Source organism: Pyrus communis, chromosome 15, assembly GCF_041283825.1.
Source record: "Pyrus communis isolate YQ-2024b chromosome 15, ASM4128382v1, whole genome shotgun sequence".
Taxonomy (NCBI): domain Eukaryota; kingdom Viridiplantae; phylum Streptophyta; class Magnoliopsida; order Rosales; family Rosaceae; genus Pyrus; species Pyrus communis.
In genome coordinates this window covers 39,271,200-39,294,340 of record NC_142579.1, presented here as the reverse complement: position 1 = coordinate 39,294,340, position 23,141 = coordinate 39,271,200, and the positions used below count along the sequence as shown (strand labels likewise).

The window sequence follows — 23,141 nt, the reverse complement described above, 5'->3', positions numbered from 1 at the left end:
GTAGTAAAATTGATCAGATCTGGTAAGATTAAGCTCTCCCACCACCGGATTGACTAGTTTCTGTGCAGTAATTCTGAGTTTTGTGGTGGTCTGATAATTGCAAGATAACTGAAGATGATGTTGCAACAAGTAGATATGCATAACAGGATTGTGATCTTATCTCTGAGGTGATTTTGGAAACGAACATTAAATGCAAGGAGAAGAGATGAGGCAGGTTAGTTCTGGGTTTTTAATGTTATATTGCCGGTGGTTCAAATATCTACATCAACTTCTACCTGTTTAAATGCTTATTGCTTCATCCTGCTGTACTTGCTGTCCGTGCTGTTTGGTTTTCTTCTCTTTTGTCCTTCGGCGAAAAATAATTTCACCTTCCAAATGGTTGTGCTGTGTCTCTGTGCGCGTTTATATTGGCTTCTTGTATTTTTTTTCCTTACTCCTTTTGTTTTGTTTAGTTACGGATTTAAGGATTTATAAAACCTCTGTGGTGAAGGAAAAAAAACTAGATCAGGGGTGTCTGAGTCCGACGATGTCATATGTAGGGCACTTATCTAAAAAGCATGAAACTTGCATTTTGTTCGGATGTGTCACCATGCAGTTATGTCGGTGTAAGAGCAGTCGGCAGCCTGCCAAAAAGTTCCAACTTTTGGCAACGATGACTTGCTAGGAGGCGAGTGTTTTTTATGTAACAATCATTTCCTCGTTATAGGTAAATCATAGTTTTATCATTCGCCGAAACTTTTACGTGCTAGTTTGTGATTTGTAGTTATGAATTAACGACTTCTTTAACTATAAGGAGCAAAGCAGTAATCTAAATAAAGTGTGCTAACCAAAACTATTGAAGACGATGGGGGACAATAAGATGACGGGACACGAGTGGCTGTGAGAGCCATCAAAAGTAGGAGAGTAACTTTCATGATATTGTATCATTAGCACAAGTCACAGCAGCACCGTGGAAGTCCTCGTATAGGCTTCCTTGCACTGCTGGTACACCAGTATGACATGCTGGACCAATAAGGCGACGCCATGTGGCCGGTCTGGGATGTCACCATGGCGCACCGGGAGTGTGTGGTAGTCTTCATGGGATGAGGTTGCTGTGTCTAGAAGTCAATTAGCTCAACTAACTAGGGTATCTCATACCGAATAATATTTTAGTCTTCAGAATATGTCTTTGATGATGTCTTGTAAAATGGCGTCTCCAATTTCCGACCCAATTTCCCTTCTCTCTTGGTAATTATCACCCCATTCTTCAGCCGAAGCCAACAAGTCCGACTCCAACAAAAAGTTGACGTTGGCTTGGTGCCCAGCCTCTTTACTCCCCCGACTCCCCAACTTCTCATAAACCAGCTTCCCAATCTCTTCGGCTCCAAGAAATTGGTCGCAGTTATGCTGCTGGTGATCCTTCATTTTCTTTGCATGATTTTCCGTCATCTCCCTCACGCAATCAAACAGGAGCTGCCTTGTCTGCTGCAACACCCTCTTCGATTTTGCAAAATGAGGGGATGGATTGATGCTAGACCGGGCAGGCTCTAGCATTTCTGAAACTCCAGAAGCTGTTGGGTTCTCAAATGGTGGGTGGAAAAGTAGTTGCCAGAGAGAAGATGATAATATTGAGTCTTCTGTAATCTTGTTGAAGCTATAAGTGGATGGGCATGGAGTGTGCAGTTCATACTCTGTTTAGCCACAAGAGAATTGACATGTATAAAATTCCTTAAAAATTCTCATAATTAAGACGATATTTTAAACTACTTTAATTAATGGTGAGGATAATTCAAAATTGGGTAGAGGAGTTAAGTGCACGGTCTTGACCAACTGGCCTAACTCGTGTATGCCAACAGAGAGAGCGAGAGAGAGAGAGAGAAAGGGACTAACTGTTATGAAGAGGTAAACTTGCATTTGCATGGGGAGGTTTATCTTCTGGTACCGAAACGGAGTTTTGTTGCTTACGGTGAATCTCCGATGATTGTCCGTTGAGCCGTTCTATCTGTAACTGTAACAGCCTGTTGGCTTTGTTAGCAAGCAAATCAAATGGACAATTTTGTAGAAATCGAAAATTGGCCTGCTACCAAACTATAATTAATATTGTCGAAAATGTATCGATAGCATGAAAACGATATATCGAAAGTGTATTTCTACCTTTCTCTCTTTCATATTGCAGGATTCCGAAACTTGAGAAGCGTCCGCTGCAACTGAGGCATCATGATCATTTCGCAACGAAACAGGGGCTGCATCTGTTGATTCTTTTTCGCCCTCGGTGCATGAATCATACTGCGTCCGACTACTAGCAGATGAAATTCTATCCGATTCCCCGCTCTCCCGGTTACTTCTCTGCGTGTTGGTGCCGGCATTGGACTCCCCCTCTCTCTTTTCACAACCCTTAATGCTTGTTGTCTCACTATGCCTTGAAACCAGCTTTTTATACAGAGATCTCAGTATCTTAGGGCAGCTGAGATTGCCCCAACTGGATGAACTGGTAAGTTTCTTGCTCGAATTGCTATTCCTACTCCTCGAATTGGTGTTTGTACTCGAGCTTTTTCTCAGGTAACCCCTTTCGGATAGGTAAACCTCTAGGGCGAAGGGTTCTTGCGGCTCTTGGAGGAGATCTGCAAGTTTTACTGGCTTGGGGGTGGAAGCCATTGGAGAATTCTGTGGTTAGGGAGGGGTTGAGATAGAAAGAGTTGGGGTGCAAAGTAGAAAAGTTGGCAAATGAGAGACGGTGGTGAGGTTCTGAAGGTGAGTTAATTGAGGACGACAAATCATATCCATCAGCTTTGGGACTGAACAGAAGCAGAACAGAGAAGGAAGGTTGGTATTTATTTTGTGTGTGTGTGTGAGAGAGAGAGAGAGAGAGAGAGATCTAGGTTGTATGTATAACTGGTTGAGGTTATGAGTCTTATGACCTATGAGTTTTAGGTATTGCCTTGTTGCAAGTTAGGTCTTAGCTGTGTTTTTAACTGAAGTTAGTATGTCCACCCCCTTGCACTTGATTTTTTATTGCAATTTTTCATCCACGTCAATTTGAAGAGTAAAAATAAAATAGTATTTTAAAAGAATGTGAAATTGGTTAAGACGATTAGAAACAAAATCTCAATTGTTGAACTGATCAAAATCAAATATAAACGGTATACTGAAAAATGAATTATTTCAACAGCTAACCGAAATTTAGAAAACAATCATTTTGGCTAATTTCCCAACCAAAAAGTTGCGTATTAAAACTTACCTGTATTTTGGTAAATAATAAATTCCAATGTTGTGTTGTATTCAATATCTGTCTTATATGGATTTTTCCTGTATGAATGGTCCCATATTTTTGTTGTGATTTGTGGCCATAAAATGTTATGGTTGATGTCACAAGAGACAAATTGTGAGTGTAATTTGTTTCTGCATGGCATTAAAGTTATTGTACCAACTTTGTGGGTGGGTGGGAAATGGGAACGCTGGCCATGACCGTGGGTTTGGTTCACTTCGCAGAGGCGGTGGTGGTTGAGGAAGGTGGTCAGTTGCTAGGGTAAGTGGGAAATTTACCTTAGTTTTTGTTCTTCTAAAATGACTTTTCGCTTTTACACGAGCAATGGTGGGGGCAATCAAACTCGGGACTTCAACAAACAATTTGACCAAATGGAAATATTTTAGTTTGTGTACGAGTTTGACAAACTATCTGAATCATATATTAAAGCAAAAAGTTATCTTTTCAATGGTTCAAACTAATGATTTTGAACATATCATGACGACATCATATTGTTATTTTGTTAATCCAAATTCAAATAATGATATGTTTAATTCGAATGAAAATTGACTTTTGTGATTTTTACTTTCACATCTTCGAAAAAGTAAACATATTATAACTGTATGTTCAATCAACGGCAGAGCCATTAACAAGGTTAAGGTGCGCTCTAGCATAGGGAGAGTTTTACTTCTTTAAGCTTATAAATACTAGTTGTTTGGGCTATTTTTTTATTTTTAATTGTTATAACCCACCCAATAAGTACACGAACAGTAGCCTCTGAAGTACGCGTGAAAGTTTACTGATTTTCTGGTCAATTGTGAAGGTTTTTACCACTTTATTCTTAATTCTTGATCTTGTTTATTTGTTTATTGTTTGAATTTTTAGAATTCGTACTCGAAATTTCAATTTTTAATTATAATATTATTTTCCTGATAGATTTGTTAGATATAATTTATCACATACAATTGTGTTATTGTTGTTCAATTTGTTAGGTCCAACCAATTGTCCAATGAAGAGGTTAAGACTTATCAAATTATTTTTTAGAAAAAGAGACAATGATGATAAATTAGGGAGTGATACATCTTCTCCATCTAATGAAGAGGTCCTAAAGGTATTATTGATTGATAGGTCAATTCGACTTGTATTGACTTTTCCCATTTCTATTACAAGTACCGAACGAGCTTTTTTAGCAATGAATCTTATTAAAACAAGACTTCGCAACAAGATAGAGAGTGAGTTTCTAGCATATTCAATGACTGTCTACATTAAAAAAAATTGACAAAAATGTTGATTAAGATGAAATAACAAAGGATTTCAATTCTATTAAGGATCAAAGGGCACAACTTGAATAGGTACTTTTTCTTCTTTTTATTTGTTAAGTTGAATAAGATCGATGATATATGTTTTCTTTTTATTGCAAATTGCAACTTTAAATGTTTTCTTTGTTAAATCTAGTTGAAACTTGAGTTATGCAGAGTCATAATTTCTTTACTTCAAAATATTACTTTTAGGTTTATTAGTATACAACTTTATGTAGGTAACAAAAATAAAATTTAAGCATTTAATTTCGTAGTAATAATTTTAGTTTAGCTCACCCACCAAATAATTCCTAACCCTGCTATTGTGTCCAATCACGGTTAAGGATCGAAATTTTGGCAACATAAGATTAAGATGTCATGTAAGCAATAAGAGAATATTTTATAACATTGCTTTTGTTATGTATTGTAATTGCGTGCATCACAAGATATAGCATATTTGATATATTGTCTTGACATGCATATGTGTGAGCATAATTTAAGCACGCGTCATGTGAGTCTGTGACATCTTATAGTTTCTATCCTTGTCTTGTTTACGTGGCCAATTCCAACTTTCTTCGATTAGTTTATGTTCCATCAAGAAAAATGGAAAAACTTATTCCCTACAGATCACGCAAGTGTTTTACATCATCAACGTGGAAATTTGGGGATCGCGACGGAAAGTATCAACAATGACGATGAAGTTTCAGAAAAAATAAAAATGTATTACAAATGGTATCCTGAAAAAAATTGAGGTATCATCGACATAGAAATTTTGGAGATTAACAAAGAAAAGTAATATCTAGGAAAGAATAATGTTAGACAAGCCAACTTTTTAGATTACATTTGCAAATCATATGATATGTTATCAATAGAAAATAAAGACGTTAATCAATACTTAAGTAATAATTCAATCATTAACAACCATGTATGATTTACAAAATATAGTTTAAGTAGATAATCTCTCTAGTATTTTTCTGATTGTCGGCCAATATACCATCTCATTTAACCAAATGCGACGTTCTCCTAATCTTTCTACAATGGATTTTGTGAAATCCCTTGTATATACGAAACGAGCTGTTTGTTATAACACTGTTTTGATACTAGTGTGAGTTTAACAACTGTGAGAATCATATTATTATTAAACTCAACCATAAACTCAAACTTTTCAACCTATTATAACAACCTAAGAGATATGTAGTTTACAATTACAAAGTTGCACTTGACAAAATCATTTGCTTGTCCCATCCTCTCTTTTGTTTTGCCTAGCTAGTCGCTAATTTTTCGTGCTTTTGTGTGAATATTTTTTTGTGTGTATATTCTCGTTTCAAAAGAAAGATGTATTTGCAAAGCACCACTGGGTTTGGGATTTAAGTACTTGTGGTGATATGGCTTCTGATGTAGACTCTATCCTTCGATTCTCCGACATTTGTACATTTATTCTGAGTTGGGCCTTCCATGTCACATTATTCATTCATCTAAGGCTACACAAGAGTCGCGCGTTGCAGTAACTCCACGAAAATGGACGTGTGTGAGACTTGAATGCATGAGGCTCTCTTGTTTGTGTTTTGGACAAACAAGTGACGGAGTATGAAAGCCCATACTCATCTCCAACAATTCGGCCTCATCTTTATACAACAAAGGAAAATATTAAGATCAATTGCTTAACATGTCGAGCTGATTCTAACAATTCTTACTTTCAGAACTTCCAAAGAATGAGCGTTCAGAATCAGTTTTGTTTTACAAGATTCATTTTTGTGATTGATAGTTTTATGTGGTTCGTCGTACTTAAGAACTGCAGTTATGTGGTAAGGAACTACGACCAAATATATATAGTATTAGTTCGTATTTAATACATTTACAAATAAAACTCAATACATTTACAAAATTTATGATTCGTTCTACATTTACAAGTAAAACGTTTTTTGTGTTACTCGAGTTAAAAAATATTTGTTACGAAGTTAATTAAAAATTATAGTTGTTGCAGCAAGGACCACCATCAGTGGACAAAATAGGTAGTAGCTTATAGGTAGATTAGCACTGCCAGGAGCTCCACTTGGGAAGTACGAAGGATCTAGCTCGCCAGCCTCCCCTGCCCCTCCTGTGATGTCTAGTCCCTGTGGCACAGGTGGTGCAGTTGACTGTGGTGGCGTGATTGGTTGCGGTGGTGGTGTGATTGGCACTGGCGGTGGCATGATATCTTCTGGTGGTGGGGTGATTGATGGCAGCGATGGCGGTGGTATGACTGATACCGGTGGTCGCGCTGGCGGAGGAATGATTGGTACAGGTGACGGCGATGGCAGTGGCATTACCGGTACAGGTGACGGCGACGGCAGTGGCATTACCGGTACAGGTGACGGCGACGGCAGCGGCATTACCGGTATAGGTGGTGGCGATGGCAATGGTAGGATTTGTACCGGCGGAGCGGTAGTTTTTGGTGAAGATGGTGTTGTTGGGGTCGCAGGCTCCGTTGTTGAACTCTTTAGACAAGCCACGTCGGGTACCGTAGTGCCGACATAAGTTCCGTCGGCATTGTTACAAGACGAAAAAATCTTCATATCCCCGACCGCTGACACTATATTAATTCTATCCATCAAAATATTATGACAGCCACCCGACACTTTGTCGCAGTTGAGTTTAATCGCCTCATCCGTCGCAGAAGTGCCTTCAAAATCGCTGTACGTCACATCCGCCACCACCACGGCCGACGACTGACTTTTGCAATTGTGTTCCCCATTGCAATAATACTGGTCAATAATGATAGGGTATTTGGCTCTGTCAAGTTTGATCCTTTCAAACGTGATGTTCCTCGCATACCCGGAGCCGCCCTGCCACGTTTTTATTCTCGCTCCGTTTGTAGTTCCAGTAAAACTACAATCTTTCACGTATATGTTGTCCACTTTATTACTAGCTCCATCTTCTCCTAAGCTTCCAACGCTGTTTGCAAAAGAGAATTAATCTATGAGAATCTGAATACTAATGAAGATTAGCATTTGACTTAATGGGAAAGAAGAGAATGGAGATATACCTAATTCCATGGCCTGGTCCGCACGCAATGTTGGTGATGTAGAGAAAGGAACACCCGTCGCCAATGGCGATACAATCATCGCCTGTTCCGATAAACGAGTTGCGAATGGTGACATGGGTTGACGAAGAGATGTCAATACCATCAGTGTTTGGACTGTCTTCCGGCGCATGTATGTTCAAATCTGAGACATCTGCATTGTCACAACTATTTATACCAATATGCGCTTGCGGGCTGTTCAGAAAAGTCAGTCCCCTGAGTTTAAGGTTTTGACAGTTGTGGAACTGCAATGCCTTATTTGGTTTGCAGTTGTTATTTGCCAAGAGTTTGCGTGATCTCGCATCATACTGGCTGGTGCTCCACCACGCAGCCCCTTGGCCGTCGATTTTTCCTGAGCCGTCGAGCATTAGGTTTTCAATGTTTGAAAAACTTAGCCAATCCCCCGAATCGCATTCTTTCCATGCACCACGCATAGGAGCCAACAAATTCCCTAGAACCTGAACATGAACGCTCTTCGAATTGCATGGACCTTCAAACTTTATACGTTGCAATAAGTACGTTTTCCCCTCCGGCACAATAAGTATCGGTATGTCATCCGTAGCGTCATTATTTCCTTGACATAAATCTTTCCACGCTTTAAAAAAAGCTTGGGAGTCATCTGCCCGTCCATCTCCCACAGCACCGTATTTGGTTACGTCTAATATTTTTTGGCCTTGTCCGATGCCAATAAACAATGACGAAGCGAGGAAGAAAACTAAAATGCGAACGAGTGTGTTGATGATCGACATTGTTTGCAAAACAAAGAAGAAATCCTAAAATTTTGAAACCATCGATCTCTCTAAGCTAAAAAAATATTGATTGTGGGAGTCAAGTGGTTCTACGATTGGGTATATGTACTATAGTAAATTTAGCCTTTTTGATGGAAGGAAACCGCTGCGACACCAGTTGAAAACAATTTAAATAATTATACAAACAAAAATCCAAAACTGTTGTAGGCTTATTTGATTGAACTAATCTTGTTGTAAGCTTATTTGATTGAACTAATCTAGGGGATTAGAGAGAGAGAGAGAGAGAGAGAGAGAGAGAGGGTTGGGCGCAATTAGAGAGTAGAGAGAGTGATTTAATTGTGAAATGTGTTGATTCACCAATTGTGCATTTATTTATCGTAGTAGGATAGACAAAAACATTTCCCTTTTAGGATTATAACATTTAATAGGTAATTAACTCCTAATAGGAATATGAGATACATTCCTATATCTACTTGGATTTACATAATCACATTCCTATTCTAAATATAAGTGCAACGAAAACCAATTCTACCAAATTAAATTCTATTTATTTGAGCTGAGTTTCGGCTTTTGAAAGAAGAAAGAGATTCCTTGCACAAAAAGGTATCTGAATCATCTCAAAATTCGAGGCAGTGTAATATTTTTATAGGAGTGGCATGTAATTCGTTGTTTTCATTTATGAACTGATGTCTTGAATTGGGACATACCATTCTGAATATTGTGTGAGATCTACTACTCCGAGAATTCATGTTCGTTTCTCCAAAGTGCCTATTAACCGTAGGAAACATTTTGCCAGAGACAGGTTAATGACAAACATTCAACTGAAGGAGCACACAAGAACAGAAAACCGTGTTCTTCAAGTTTTGGTTTCAAAGTGCAAATCTTCTCCAGATTCAATGAGCTTCAACACCTGTTCAGCATTACTGACAATTTCCTCCCTGAGGCCAGCAACATATATGCCACGCTGAACACGAAAAAATCGGTTAATTCAGTTCACCTAAAAGAAGCTAACTAAATTTGTCAAAATGGTCAGTAGCCAACCTCCAAACTCTCATGAATCTGCAATTTCTGATTCTCTACTGCAAAAAGGTCGTTAATTTCCTCATTGTACAATTCCATGTAGGATACTCGAATCAGAAACTCTCGGTGTGACATCTAGAAACATAAATAGCAACCAATTCAACACAGTAAGCATCAAATTCAATACAGTGAGCAACAAATTTCAAATTAAGAAAGCACATATAGGTCATTACCATCTGGGTTCTGTCAAAAACATCTCTAACGGCTTGATGAATGATACCTGGACTTGTTTCGGAACCAAATATGGTGAAAGTCTTCCCACTGCTAGTCCGCCCATTAAGCAAACGTAGTTCCTACAAACGTCAACACAAACATCAAATTAAACGCAAAACACCATCGAAACGGAGCAAATAAAGATTCAATTTTTTCACATACCATTGAATCCTTCGACTGCGGCATGAATAATGTCCTTGGTGAGCAGCTCATAAACCCTAGAATTCGTACAACCTTCATCGAACACATGATCTGCAAACAATAAAAGTGCATTTCTCGCAATCAAATCTCACCGAAACCAAACCAAACGAAATCCGAATCAAAATGCTAAGTCTCATGTGCTTACTTACCGAAAGCGTAAGAGATACCGGAGATCGGCTTGCCGTGGGGCTCGTGGAGCGAAATGCGGTTGTCGTCAACCTTCCAGAGAGTTCCGTTGGAGGAATTGTGAGGTACCGGAGGCCTCACTGGAACCGCTATGCAGATCTTCTCCATTGGAGCCGTCGATGTTGTTTCTCTCCGAGAGTTTGAGGGACTGATGGAGTTCAACTTCCGCAGGCGGCCAATGCTTTTTGGAGGGGAGCAGGATTTGAATTTCGTTCAGTTTACGAAAATACCCTTTATTCATATTTTTTTTGTACAGATTTCAACGGTTGGAAAACGTCCCGAAATAATAATAATTGTTTTTCCAGCGAGATCCGAAGAGCCTTTACCACTTTGCTCTCTCTGAAGCCCAAGTCCATAAAAATAATTGAAGCTTGGTCTTTTGTGGGTCTCCCTCTTTTTGTTAGTGGCTACTCCATTCTATACCCTAGTATTTAAATCAGCTCGAAATAACTCGAGCTTGCATTGGGTTTAGCGGAAAGAACATAGCTGTTGAAGAATGTAGTAGCCGATTCTGCTTACAATCAATTCAGGATGGACACGTGTCCAAATCAATTTTATGTTCAAGTTTTAAAATAAGTCAATTTTATGTTCGGCTTGATAAGAGCAAGCTTGAATATTGGTATATTCAACACAAATTTTTTTTTTATAGGACAACTAAAATTATATTATACTCATGGAAGGAAGATTGAAATGAAAGATTATGTCTACTTTATCTTTTTATGACTGAAAGGAAAGATTTTATGACTGAAAGAAAAGATGGAAATGAAAGTTAAGATGGCTCAAATTAGTAGCTTTTTTTTTCCTTACTTATCGTACAAGCGATATTAGGCGAAGAAGTACTAAACTCAAAATCTCAACTCCAAAAAGAAATATTATCAACCATTATTTGCATGATCATTTCACTCTTAATTAATCAAGTAATGTTGCGGAGACTAATTTTTTAAATCAAATTTTGTAAATTATATGACATAGTTGTTGATGATTAGATTGTTATTTAAGTGTTGATTGACGTGCTTATTTTCTATTAGTGACGTATCGTATGACTAGCAAATTTGATTTAAAAAGTTGATTTACTTAGCATTACTCTAATTAATCTATCTAAAGTGTGGTAACCTTGGATAAGTCTACATAAATGTGTCCTTTTTTTTGTGCCCACCGTCATAAACATTTCTTTGCCTAAGAAATTGTAAGACTGACTGCAAAAGAGAAGAAGGAAGAAAGAAGGAAGAAGGAAAAAGAGATTGAGATTGAACGTATATGGGATATAATCTAGTTTCCTTTTTCAGGTGTGAGATTTACATGATTATCCAAACCATGACCTACAAATCTAAAAATATATGCATGCACGACGCGTACTTAGCATAACAAGTCAAAAAGAAATTTACTTTCACCAACTTTTCTCAGTACTTTTGTTTTAATTACTACCAGCCACTTATGCATGTGTTAATTAAGTTGTTAACAACTAAGAACAGTGTCAAGAAAAAGTATCCAGGAAGAGAGACAGTAGATACATTGCTCTTCCACCATTTCCCAGAGTTTGAAGGATTCTACTGTGCTCTTCCACCATTTTCCGGAGAACGTATCCAAGTCGTGATTAATGGTCAACCAAACGTGCATTAGAGAGTGTTAATTACCTCCTTTGCTTTTCTGTAGTTGAATAATCAAATCGGTCGACCTAGCTAGGGCGTTTCTTTTTCCTTTTCTTTATTTTGCTTTTTTATCCCCGGAATGATATGTGCTTTGGTGATCAGATGGGGGCTACAAATCCAAAATTTCAAAACCCACTGCCTGCATCTGGATTGAAAGAGCCCCATCCACTTGAAGATTAATTGCTTGCCTTATAAGGTAGACAAATATTTTGTCCATGCACCTTTTCTTTATCCATCAACCATAAATATATATATATATATATATATATATATATATATATATATATGGCTATTTCCATGGTAGCTACCTAAATCTCTTGACTACATTTCCCATTTCGAATGGCTTCGGAATTCCATATTAGGTTAGAACTATTAATGTATTTTCTTTGTCTGAATGATATTTATGTTTTTTATGGAATATGTGAATTGCACATGATCGTGCTCATGCATGCGATAATAATCAGCTAATAACTCAATGCGGTGATTACCACTTGTACAGGTTCACTTCACAATATTTATCATAATTTGAACCAATTAACATTTGAAGACCAACAATGCAAAGTTCACTCAATTCAAAACCTGTGTTTAGTTATCTAACTCTAACTTGATAAATAGACAAATACAATATTGTCGATGAATAATGAAATGCTCACAATGATAATCAAAGGGCTAAATGACTCTATTTTCAATGAATTTTTGCATTTGTAATTTATGTATGAAATCTAAAAAATGAACAATTCAAATTATAAAATTTACTTTGGAACAAATCTAGACAACTAAATAACACTATCTTAAATGTGTTAAAAAAAAAAAAAAACACTATCTTAAATTACTAACTAGTTAACTTTAACGAATGTCGGCTAACGTTTAACGGATATCCACTGGCGGCCTAGAAAAGTCAGAGCCTCTTGTTTGCAAAACAAAAGTAACCACAGAAAAATCAGCATGTCGATCGCATCAATTAGGCAGCTGAGGTACGTAGTTGCCGCTTTGCCAACAAGTAATGGGAAAAAGTTAAAGTAGTAAGTCATCATGCGCTAACTAAAGCAAAGCAAAATGTGAGATTTGAGAATCTTCCATACTATTCCTCCTCCGATTTTTCCAAATAACGTACAGCGTTGCACTGCTTTTCCTTCGAATGGACATCTCTCTAAAGTTGGCGAGCCTAAAATATGTAGCGCACATATATACATGATATATACCATACACAATATATATGTACCAAGAGAATATCATAATTATAATTAGAGTGCTGATATTTTTATCCATGTGTCTTATTTTTTCACCCATATCTGAATAAAAAATTTATTTACAAGTTTACCTCTTAACAAAATGATGAATAAGGACAAGAAGTTGTTCAAAGTGCAATCCTTGATTTTTACTGTTCTTACTTCGCTCTCTTAGCTCCTTTTCATCCTCTTTCCCTCACAATATTATCCTCTTTTTTTCATTTTTCCCCATCTGTTTTTTTTTTTTTTCTTTCTAAATGTTTTCCCCATCTGGGTTGTTTTGTGAAAGCCCAATGAAGCCACTTATGTTAGTGTGCTTTCTTCTTGTGCTAATTTGGATGGGTTGAGATCTATTTATTGGAGAAAGCAAAACCATAGGCATGTTATTTGGAATGAGATTGAATTGAATGCGTTTTTTGGGACTGCGCTGGTGGATCTTTACAGGAAGACTGGTTGTTTGGATAGCGCTGGATATGTGTTCCAGCAAATGGTAGTTAAAAAAATGTGTACTTGGAATGCAATGATTTCCACACTTTCTTTGAGAATGAGGCTTTGGACTTGTTTGAAAAAAATGAAGATCGAGAGATTGCCATCGAGTTGCGTTGTGTTGTAAGTGGTTGGTTGGTAGTTGGGTTGAGTGCTTTTTTTAGTTTATTTCTTTCAATTTTTGCAAAATAGTAGAATATGTAAAGGACATTTTAGGAATATAGGTGGGTGGAGAAAGAGTGTTTTAATTTTTTTTAACTTTTTCGAGGGGTGGTAATATAAGGTGGGGTGGGGAAATAGGGTTATGGAATGGGTCTAGTAGCTCTCTTATAATTATTTGGAGAAGACTGGATCCTAATTAGATTAGATGTGGTGGTTGGTTCTAGTCCAAACCTACGATTACATCCAAAATGCTCGACCTAGCTTAGCTGTAAAGAATAAGATCAGAGTTTAATTATTCATTCTTAATCACCCTAAAAGAAAAATATTGAACCCAAACATAGTACTAATAACATAATTTAATGTATTAGGGTTTGGACCTTACATATGTGTGCATGATAGTTGGTTATGATGGGTCGGAATTATAAAGTATATTCTAGTATAATACAATGTATAATTATATATATTACGGAATTCAAGATACATACCACATCGAATCCAAGTTCTTTTTTCCAAACTTTTAAAATTTGATTTTGATGCATCAAAGTTACAAATATTTGGCTCGAAATCGGTATTTTCTATCTAACTTGCACTCCTAAGTATAACAGTTGATAAGGAACCAAATAGTCTCTTAATTACAAGTGTATCCCTCATATGTTAGGGTTATTTTGCGGTATACGTACCTGTGAGATTGATGGATTTGAACTATAATATTCTTCCCTAATCTAATGGCAGAATAGACCCATATATTGTTGAACGTAGCTTGATAATGAACATACAAATGTTATTCATGAGTTAGTGCTTCGCTTCTTCTTTTTTCCTCTTTATTTGTGGCATTCCATTTGGTAAGTCCATGTGTCCTATGTTGCATAATCTAGATACCAATTTTTTCTTTAGTTTTTCTCGTACAGTTTTTAGTTAAAAGACGTAGATGGGTTCGTATATTAATAACACCACTTGAAGCAGTAACAATTTAATCCATAGACAAATTGCTCATTAGATTGGAAGACAGCTACAGTACGTAGTTAATCATCATTGTTATGGGTCCAATTCTCTTTAGGTGCTGGTTTTTTTAGGGTTGTTCACGAATCACGACAAGATGTACCAAGAATAATTGTTAATCGCATTTCCAGCAGATTTGTGAAAAAAAGTTGGCGTTTCAAACAGGTGGACAACAAGAATTTGGTAACATGAAGCACGTATGATCATTGGGCTTCATGCGTGAACCAATATGTTATGATACATAATAAAAAGTTGAGAGTACATTGTAGTAATGGTCTCTCAACTTTAATTAAATTGGAGCAATGATCCCTCAACTAAAAATCCATTACCATTGGTCCCTCAACTCATCAAAATGTGTAGTTATACTCCTTTTCGTCAACTTCGCTAGAATTTTGTCAAAATAAGTTATGTTGGAAGAACCATTGCTACAATTGGGTCCCTCAACTCATCAAAACGTGTAGCTATGGTCTTTTTCGTTAACTTCGTCAGAATTTTGTCAAAATGAGTTATGTTGGAAGGACCATTGCTACAAGTGGGTTAAAGTTGAGGGGCCATTGATTCATTTGGGTTAAAGTTGAGAGATTATTTCTCCAGTTGGATTAAAGTTAAGGGACCAATGGTAATGGATTTTTAGTTGAGGGAACATAGCTGCACATTTTGATGAATTGATGGACCAATGGTAATGAATTTTTAGTTGAGAGATCATTTCTCCAATTGAGTTAAAGTTAAGGGACCATTGCTAAAATTTACTCAAAAATTGAAGTTCCTTATTTCTTTGATATGAAATTTATACTCTCAGCATGCCCTCTCGTATGACATGGAGATGAATAACCAAACTATATCTTAGCTAGCTTGCTAGCATCAAATTTAAAGTAACAGAGAACATTAGATGAATTAAATTACGAAAATAAAGAAAGAAAAAAAGAGGTCTTCAACATGCAAGTCCAAAAAGCGAATCTTTACTTAGACCAACAACTTCAAACAAACATGCAGAGCTACCTCCTACCAATCCATAAAAAATAAAAAAAAATAAAGAAAAAAAAAAGGCGAAAACAAGAGCCTCAAGTTCACGAAGCGACAAGCGTGATCGAGCATGCATGGTGATGAAGCTAAAATGGCTATAAATATTGACAGAAAAAAACTTACATGCACTCATTTCATGCATCTCTTTCACATGTAGACATGCATGGTTACGTGCTAGTCCTCAATACGTACAAAGCTACTGAAGGGAAAGTTTTCCCCGATCGACAACGGGAACCCAAAAGTAAAAGCAAAACCAAAAAGATTATTTAACTATCATTTTCAGTGACACGCTGAGCATGCATGCAGCCTAATGTACCCCACAAAACCATACCACTCTTTAACCTTGCTCTAATTAATCTTCATTAGAGCTTATTGATCATCATTTTGTTACTTTAATAATTATTGTGAGTACTGCATCTCCATGGCAATCAAAATCCGGTATAAATCCGAAAGTCTCGCACATAGAGCTAAGGACTCGGATGTCAAGCGGTCATTTTCTCTCCATGTTACGTGACACTTTTGAGCAACCACCCCCAACCGGTTCTTCATCTCCAGGTTCTCTATTTTCAACCGTTCCACCTCGTTCGTCATGTCCTCTAAATGCTTCTTCTTTCTCCACCTGGACCGCCGGGCTGACTCGCGATTTGACATGGTCCGCCTACGCTTTCTCTCGTCAACTGTATAGACCTCCCGGTTCGACCCCTCTGAGCTTGGGGAGGCCGAGTTCCCTGCTTGAAGCAAAGACAGTAGCTCTTGAATCTCGGCTGTTGTGAGCTCGGTTTCTTGAACCGGGCACTCAAAGTGGCCCATGTGGGCCGGTTCATGGTTGAAGAACATGGCTGAAGAACTCATCATCATTTGAGTGAAAAGGGAAGGAACGAAGAGGAGGGGCTGAGTTTTTATGGTCGAAGGAAAAGTGACACATGGGGTCCACCCTATGCAAAAGTTTTGGAGGAGTGAGGGTAATTTGTCCAAGAAAAGTATGTGTTGAACAAAGAACTAGGGTTTCTTTTTATTTTTGGTTTATAAAATATTTTAAATGTATTTTTGGGTTGGTGTAGTGCCATTACGTGCACAACTTTTGTGTAAAGGGGGAATGGAAATGGGGATGTGTGGTAGTAGGGTTTCTGCTTTGTTAAGGAGAGAGAGATGGTGGGCTCCAACAGAAGATTAGCTTTAGCTTAATCACGAAGAATCAAACAAAAATGTATAAACAAACAACAGATTATCTGAAAGTTTAGCCGACAAATTACGCACAAGACGTATGGAATACGCAGTTGAGAAGGTGATGATCTGATTCTCTCAATAATCAATATACATACCTGTGTTTGTAAAATTTTTGAAAAATATACGATCGAATTATCCAAATTAATATTATATTGTAAAAATCAAGATCTTCGGTCGAACTCATAATAAATGTATATTTAAACAAGGTCTTATGTGTTTAAAAGGATGAACATTCATACTTATGGTATATATATATATATATATATATATATATATATATTAATTTAATTTGATCTCATTTTTAGAAAGTCACAAAATCGACTATTTTAATTTATTGTAAGTGTCAGATTTTGCTACTGAAGTGATTAATCAACCTAAGACTAGAATCCTAATGTTTATTCTTCAAATGACAATTCTCACCTAAAATCAATCAATTGTGTCAATAAAAGTGATCAAATAAAGAAAACTAAATTGAGTATAGAGATAGGTTTTCTCAACATGATCGTTCTTTAACGTCATATCCAAATAATAACCAGTGCATATATATATAATCCTCAGCTCACCATATATAATGCCCATGTGAGATGCATTAGTAAGCCTTTTGAGAATATTTCGTTTGAAAAGAGTTGAGCTCCAGTAGTTAATAGCAAGTTAATAGCAAGTTCTGTGTCCAAATTCCTCATTTTCCATTAATATTACCCCCTGTACCAGAAAAAGCATACCTCGTTTGTCATATTATTCTTTTGTTCCTAGAACATGGCGTTTCGAATAAAATACTCGCATACAAATTAAGATTTCGTGCAAAGGAATCAAGGCAGTTTTCTTAGTTCGCATTCCTGGACGTTTTCTCAGTTGGACGTTTTGTAAAAGGGTTTGGCTCTCATTAGTAAATCCAGACCAAAATATAAGTGGATGCTAACATGCACACGTTCTCTTCTGCGTTTGAAGCTTTAATTAACCTGTAAAAATACAATCTAATGAAATATTAATTATTAAAGCTTAATTACTGATCAGGTTTTTGTCTCCCTTTTAGTGTGCCGCATCAAATTTGGTAAATCCAAAGTAGGGTTCATGTGCTGTGCTGCTGCACAGTTTTGAAACCTAATCGATTCCCTCTTTTTTTTTTTTTTAACAGTGTTTAATATAAAATTCTGGTCTGGTTTGTCTTTCTTTTGATTGTTATATATTTCGTACATAATATGGTCTAAAGTTAACCAGATTGATGAGAAAGCTAAAGAGATGAAACCGCTCTATTTAATATATCCCTTTTTCGGTTACATTGGAAGGAATCGAACCTGACCTAGTTAGGCTAGCTAATTTCATTTCTCTATCCACTCACCATTTTGGCTAGCTTCAAAGGCTTATCTTACAAGTCTCTTTGGATAACATTTTTATAGGACCAGTGTATATATTGCCCGATGAAAACAATACATTATAAATCCCCATTTTGATATGATACGCAAGAACACTAACGGATCGACAATAGGCCCAGTGCATAAACTGTTGAATGTTCTTTTGACGCTCGTTGCGAGTATATTGTCATGAGAGTAAAATGTTTAACAAAATGTCTCAAGAGGATGCGGAAGTGCCTTGATTAGACAAAGTGGCATGTGAGCTCCATTTTGCCTTGGAAGATAAATGTATGTATCCGCCATTGTCGAAAAGTGTCAGGAGCTAAGGGCAACTGGACAAAGTGGCGCATGAGTTTGATCTCACCAGGAAGATAGATTTATGGATCCGCCATTGTTCAAAACGCGTATGTTATTGCCGAAGAATGTTGCAGTATTTAGAACCGGCAGGCGGCTACATTAAAATCCCCCATCTAAACCGGCCTAAAAGAATAGAACCTTAAAAGCTACAAAGTCGAAATCCCCTATGGTGCTAGGACCATACTAGCTCATGATCACAAATCAAACTCTAGCCATTAACGAAATTGTGTATAAAAAGTGCTTCCACTCTCCAATAAATATTATATAGCTAGAGCTTATTGTTCACTGAACCTGGAAAAGTACATTGATAGCGAAGATGCTGCTTTTGTTTTGTAAAGAAGAAAAGAAATGTTTTACAATACAATTTACAAACGGCCCTTCTCCGGCACCACCAGATGTGTACACGAACAGCAAGATGAGACTCCATGTACATTGATTTACAATTTTTACGTTTATAGCAGTCGATGGAACATCTCTGCTTGTCTCATGTTTTCCTGTTGCCAGTGTATAGACTCGTCTATGATATTCGTTGCCAGTGAAGTATAAATGATGCTTACAATGTCACTGGAGGAGTACCCTGTGTTTCACAAACGAAAGAACTAAATTTTAGTACTCTTCAAAGTGTGGAAGGAGTGATCGACTGCAGGGTTTTTTTTTTTTTAGTTTTGCTTTAAAACTTATTTCCACAAGTAACAATTAACCAACTCACCTTAAAGAGAAGATCATATGCAATCTGTTCCCAGGGTAATGAAATGGACATCAAGCAACATTTGAGAGGTACCATCTCATCATCAAAACTATGGGTAGAAGAAGCAGCTGCATAGGCATTCTTCGCAGCCACAGATGCAACAGAAGCTGCTTTGCGAACAATGGAGCCAATCCCAAATCCTGTCTTGGATATAACAGGTGAAAAAGGACCCAGATCTTGTTGGCTTTGATCTGATAACATAACATCTACTTTCAGTATTTGACACAAACCTTTACATCATAGGATCAATTATTTGATAATAGCACCTTCATCACAAAAGCACGCAGGAGCAACAACCTCACATGAAGCCTAGATGATCTTTGAAAGAAAGATAATGGTAAATCATATTCATATGAATTTCCTACTAGCATAGAGAAGAAAATTAGCTCAGCAACTCATCCTATTTTGTAAGGAATAATTTTCTTTACAACAACAACAAAGCCTTTTCCCACTAAGTGGGGTCGGCTATATGAATACTAGAACGCCATTGTGCCCGGATATGTGTCATGTCCTCCGTTAGATCCAAGTACTCTAAGTCTTTTCTTAGAGTCTCTTCCAAAGTTTTCCTAGGTCTTCCTCTACCCCTTCGGCCCTGGACCTCTGTCCCGTAATCGCATCTTCTAACCTCTATCCCAATAATTTTCTTTAGACCCTTCAAATTTGTAATTAAGTGCGGGCCACATGATAATCAATCTCCATCTAAACTATTGTGAATGGACAAAATTTAGAGAAAAAGTACACATCCACCCAATCGTGCCAATTAAGTTTAATTTCTTTTATCCCATAAAGGTCATAATAGTTTTACGCTTCAGAGCAACATTTCCTCTAGAACATCAAACAAGAAATTAAGTGGAAAACTTTATACCGTCACTAAATTATAGAGTAAAAACTCCTTACCTGCAACACCGGAAACAGCTACTTCAACTTCCCCACGTCCTCCGGGACCTTTCATGTATAGTTTGTCTGTTTTGCCAGGGGAATGACCAAGCAGATTCCCAAATCGTGACTTGCCGGCTGTGAGAGAGAGACAGAGATGAGTGACTAACCCGATATGATGCAATCAAATCCCCTTGTAGGCTGCTGAGAGATAAATAAATGGTGTTGCCAGAAATATTAAATGCATTTTTCAAACTATATAGTGGTTGTTTGGGTAGAACACGGTCCGAATGGACTAATTTTGAATCAAACGGATTTACAAATGAAAGTCGATAAAAAATTAGGTCTAAATGAAAGAGCGTGAATTTAGCAAGTTTATCCAAATGAGCAATACTTTTGCACATCACATCTAAAGTCAACACATTTCAAAAACTCTGAGTGTATAACCGGTCAAAGACACTTTATACTCCATCCAACTTAAACCAGAAAACATACAAAGCCATCCATCCGTTGAAGGGAAAATGGAAACTGTATCTAATGGTACAATGAACAAATATAAATTTCAAGGGATTTTCACTGAAAACCAAAAGCAAACAGCAACATAAAGTTTTTATCTTTAGGAAATCTTACCATCATATGCATCTCGGACCATTTGATAGCTGACGAATCCTGAAAAAAGAGTCAGCTGCAATCACAACACCAGAAAATCAGAGTGTTTACAGAGTATTCCTTGAAGTAACAACATGCGTGAGACATTCACTTATACCTCATCTCTAATAGTAGTTCTGGCATGTGAAACAGAGATTTAGAAAGAAACCTTAGTATTTTTCATCTTTGCAGAATTTGTCTCAATCCTCAAAGAGGAACTATCACCAGAACTGCATTCATCAGACTCCTTTACCCTAGGAAATGCTGCCCCATCGTGTGCATTGAGAATTACGCAGTAGCAATTGTCTGTTTCAGTCAAGACCTGGAACAACATAAAATCATTTCTTACAGCATTGTAAATTGTAGATATGCCAGGAAGCAAACTGAACGACTAGCCCAAAAAGTTGGTTAAGTCCAAAAGATGTGAATTGAAAAAAAAAAGAGCGAAAATCATGTCTCACAAAGCAAGCAGGTTCTTCAAACTGACTAATAACAGAAAAGTGACGATAAAAAGCATGATTACACATTTAACTGTTGTGGCAAGAACATTATGAAAATAACAATGGAAGGTCGTTTGTAAATGATCTCATCACACAATAGGTCTTTTACCACGGCATCAAAAGTGGAGTCAAAGTCATCGATTGCAAAACAAATATCTGGATAAGCAGGTGTTGTCTCCACTTCCTAGATAAATGTCATTGATAGTGTTAGAATTCAGTGAAAGCAACGACATGGTCCAGTGATATCACGTTTATCAGAAAGTACCCAAACTTGCCTTTTCCGAGTCCAACTGAAAATTGACACGGCTCGGAGATGCATACACAGTTTTTACAACCTGCAGAGGTGCCACAAGTCGTATGGAAAACATAGACTTCAACCAGAGATATGCACAGTAGGCGTGTATTGCAATTTTTCCAGTAATAAAATACAGCAAGAAAAAAAAAGAAAAGATTGTAAGACATGCGTCAACACAAAAATTTTAGGTTGTGTGTACCTTATATATTGGAGACAATGGTATACCTTGGTCAGCTTGATGATTCCGAAGGTCCTGATGACTGAAAACCAACACGTAATTTAACTTCTATCATTGCAGAGCTCCGGTAAAAAATTAAAAGCATGTAAGAATATTCAACTAGAAATCTACAGAACATAAGTAAAATCATTGGTCCATTTTTTCTAAGACCTTGGGATAACTGAACCAGGGTAATGAAAAGTTGACCCAGAGAAACTCCAATCACATAAAACATAACAAGACAGTGCTGCGACAAATGAACAATCCTGATCACTAGATTCAAACACATCTGAACTGTATCAACTCTATCTCTAATACTTAACTAACAACACGGAAACACGCTTGATAAAAAGAAAAACCGATGTGTGAAGCTTAAAGAACCGAAACATTATGCACACGGAAGACGAGCGCAAGTTACCTGCAAATAGCCACTGTTACAGTAAATGAAGTGTGAGCAATCAAGTTCAAGTAAAACGAACGCCTCCAATCCACATCCACATTACTTTCCCCAATCAAGTCATCCAACTGTTTGACAAAAGTAAATACATTTATGAGCTACATTACATCAAGAATCTCTTAAAACTTCGACAAAACAAAAACCCGAAAAGGCGATTTCGAAACCCATTTTTATACCTTATGTGCCCACCTGCGTACAAAGTACGGAGAAACACCTTCCTTGCCGTCATTAAATCCATACCCATAAGAGCTCTGCCCCCAAAAAAATGCATTAATTCAACAAATGAAGCTATAAACTGTTTTTAAAATTTAAGCAAAAATAGAAACGTATAAATAAAAAGGTACCAATTTTCTGACGAAGAAGACGAGATCATCGTCCTGACGTCCTCTGGAATCTTTACCGCGTACGAAGTACAAATCCAACATATCGTGCCAGAATCTGTGGTCCAATTCGACATCGGAAGTGTCGTCCTCGTCCGCGACTATCACTGTTTTCCCCAACAAGCTCGAGTGCTTCTTCACCATACTCAGCAATTCAAATCTACCCAGAAGAAAAAGAACAAAAATTTAGCTCGGGGAAATTTTACGCAACCAATTTTCCCGAGAAACAAACAGAAAATAGCAAAATTGAAGACGTGGGTTTACCTGGAGGGGGTTTCTTCTCCATGACCGAGCATTTCGATTGGTAGTATTGTTTTGGTTTTCTGAGGGATAATTGAAGAAATTGGTAGAAGGAAGGTAAGAGGTAGTGGTTATGAAGGTCACGAGTTATGGTAAGTTCACTCGGTGACCTGCTGCCGCTCTCTGTAATTTTTCCACCAGACAGTCTGACAGGGACGACTCGCGTCACTTTGGATTTTGGAGTAATTTCAAGTTTCCCGTAGTTTAAACTTGTTTTATATAATT

The 23,141-nt window shown here is 37.2% G+C and overlaps 3 protein-coding genes, 2 long non-coding RNA genes and 1 pseudogene across 9 annotated transcripts; 2 read left to right on the top strand and 4 right to left on the bottom strand.

The window, feature by feature from the left end:
* Positions 1-103: 103 nt before the first annotated feature.
* Positions 104-2,295, top strand: LOC148690992 (uncharacterized). Its single transcript, XR_015956443.1, has 3 exons — positions 104-214; positions 596-706; positions 2,156-2,295. It is a non-coding gene; the product is annotated as an uncharacterized LOC148690992 (long non-coding RNA).
* On the bottom strand, positions 805-2,634 carry LOC137732023 (uncharacterized). 2 transcript variants are annotated; one of them, XM_068471319.1, is made up of 3 exons: positions 2,134-2,634; positions 1,870-1,981; positions 805-1,670 (listed from the first exon to the last, which is right to left on the bottom strand). In XM_068471319.1, exons 1-3 carry the CDS (start codon positions 2,632-2,634, stop codon positions 1,156-1,158), a joined length of 1,128 nt encoding a protein of 375 aa, XP_068327420.1. In that variant the 3' UTR covers positions 805-1,155. The 2 variants fall into 2 exon arrangements, with proteins under 2 accessions (XP_068327420.1, XP_068327411.1); XM_068471310.2 differs by having other exon boundaries at positions 897-1,670; positions 1,870-1,987.
* Positions 2,334-2,782, top strand: LOC148690991 (uncharacterized). Its single transcript, XR_015956442.1, has 2 exons — positions 2,334-2,470; positions 2,557-2,782. It is a non-coding gene; the product is annotated as an uncharacterized LOC148690991 (long non-coding RNA).
* A 5,961-nt stretch (positions 2,783-8,743) lies between these two features.
* On the bottom strand, positions 8,744-10,214 carry LOC137713045 (kinesin-like protein KIN-7N). 2 transcript variants are annotated; one of them, XM_088686862.1, is made up of 4 exons: positions 9,975-10,214; positions 9,787-9,876; positions 9,373-9,704; positions 8,744-9,295 (listed from the first exon to the last, which is right to left on the bottom strand). In XM_088686862.1, the coding sequence occupies exons 1-3, from the start codon at positions 10,117-10,119 to the stop codon at positions 9,688-9,690; spliced, it is 252 nt and encodes an 83-aa protein (XP_088542988.1). In that variant the 5' UTR covers positions 10,120-10,214; the 3' UTR covers positions 8,744-9,295; positions 9,373-9,687. The 2 variants fall into 2 exon arrangements, with proteins under 2 accessions (XP_088542988.1, XP_088542989.1); XM_088686863.1 differs by having other exon boundaries at positions 9,585-9,704.
* Positions 10,215-15,640: 5,426 nt separating this feature from the next.
* Positions 15,641-16,423, bottom strand: LOC137729145 (basic leucine zipper 4 pseudogene; annotated as a pseudogene).
* Positions 16,424-18,719: 2,296 nt separating this feature from the next.
* LOC137748393 (uncharacterized) lies at positions 18,720-23,078 on the bottom strand. Of its 3 annotated transcripts, none has more exons than XM_088686497.1 (12): positions 22,881-23,078; positions 22,581-22,776; positions 22,413-22,487; positions 22,198-22,304; positions 21,762-21,822; positions 21,539-21,602; positions 21,377-21,447; positions 20,937-21,089; positions 20,750-20,804; positions 20,141-20,257; positions 19,205-19,434; positions 18,720-19,072 (listed from the first exon to the last, which is right to left on the bottom strand). In XM_088686497.1, exons 1-12 carry the CDS (start codon positions 22,910-22,912, stop codon positions 19,049-19,051), a joined length of 1,185 nt encoding a protein of 394 aa, XP_088542623.1. In that variant the 5' UTR covers positions 22,913-23,078; the 3' UTR covers positions 18,720-19,048. The 3 variants fall into 3 exon arrangements, with proteins under 3 accessions (XP_088542623.1, XP_068344645.1, XP_088542624.1); XM_068488544.2 differs by having other exon boundaries at positions 21,377-21,451; positions 21,543-21,602; XM_088686498.1 differs by lacking the exons at positions 21,377-21,447; positions 21,539-21,602.
* Positions 23,079-23,141: the final 63 nt, after the last annotated feature.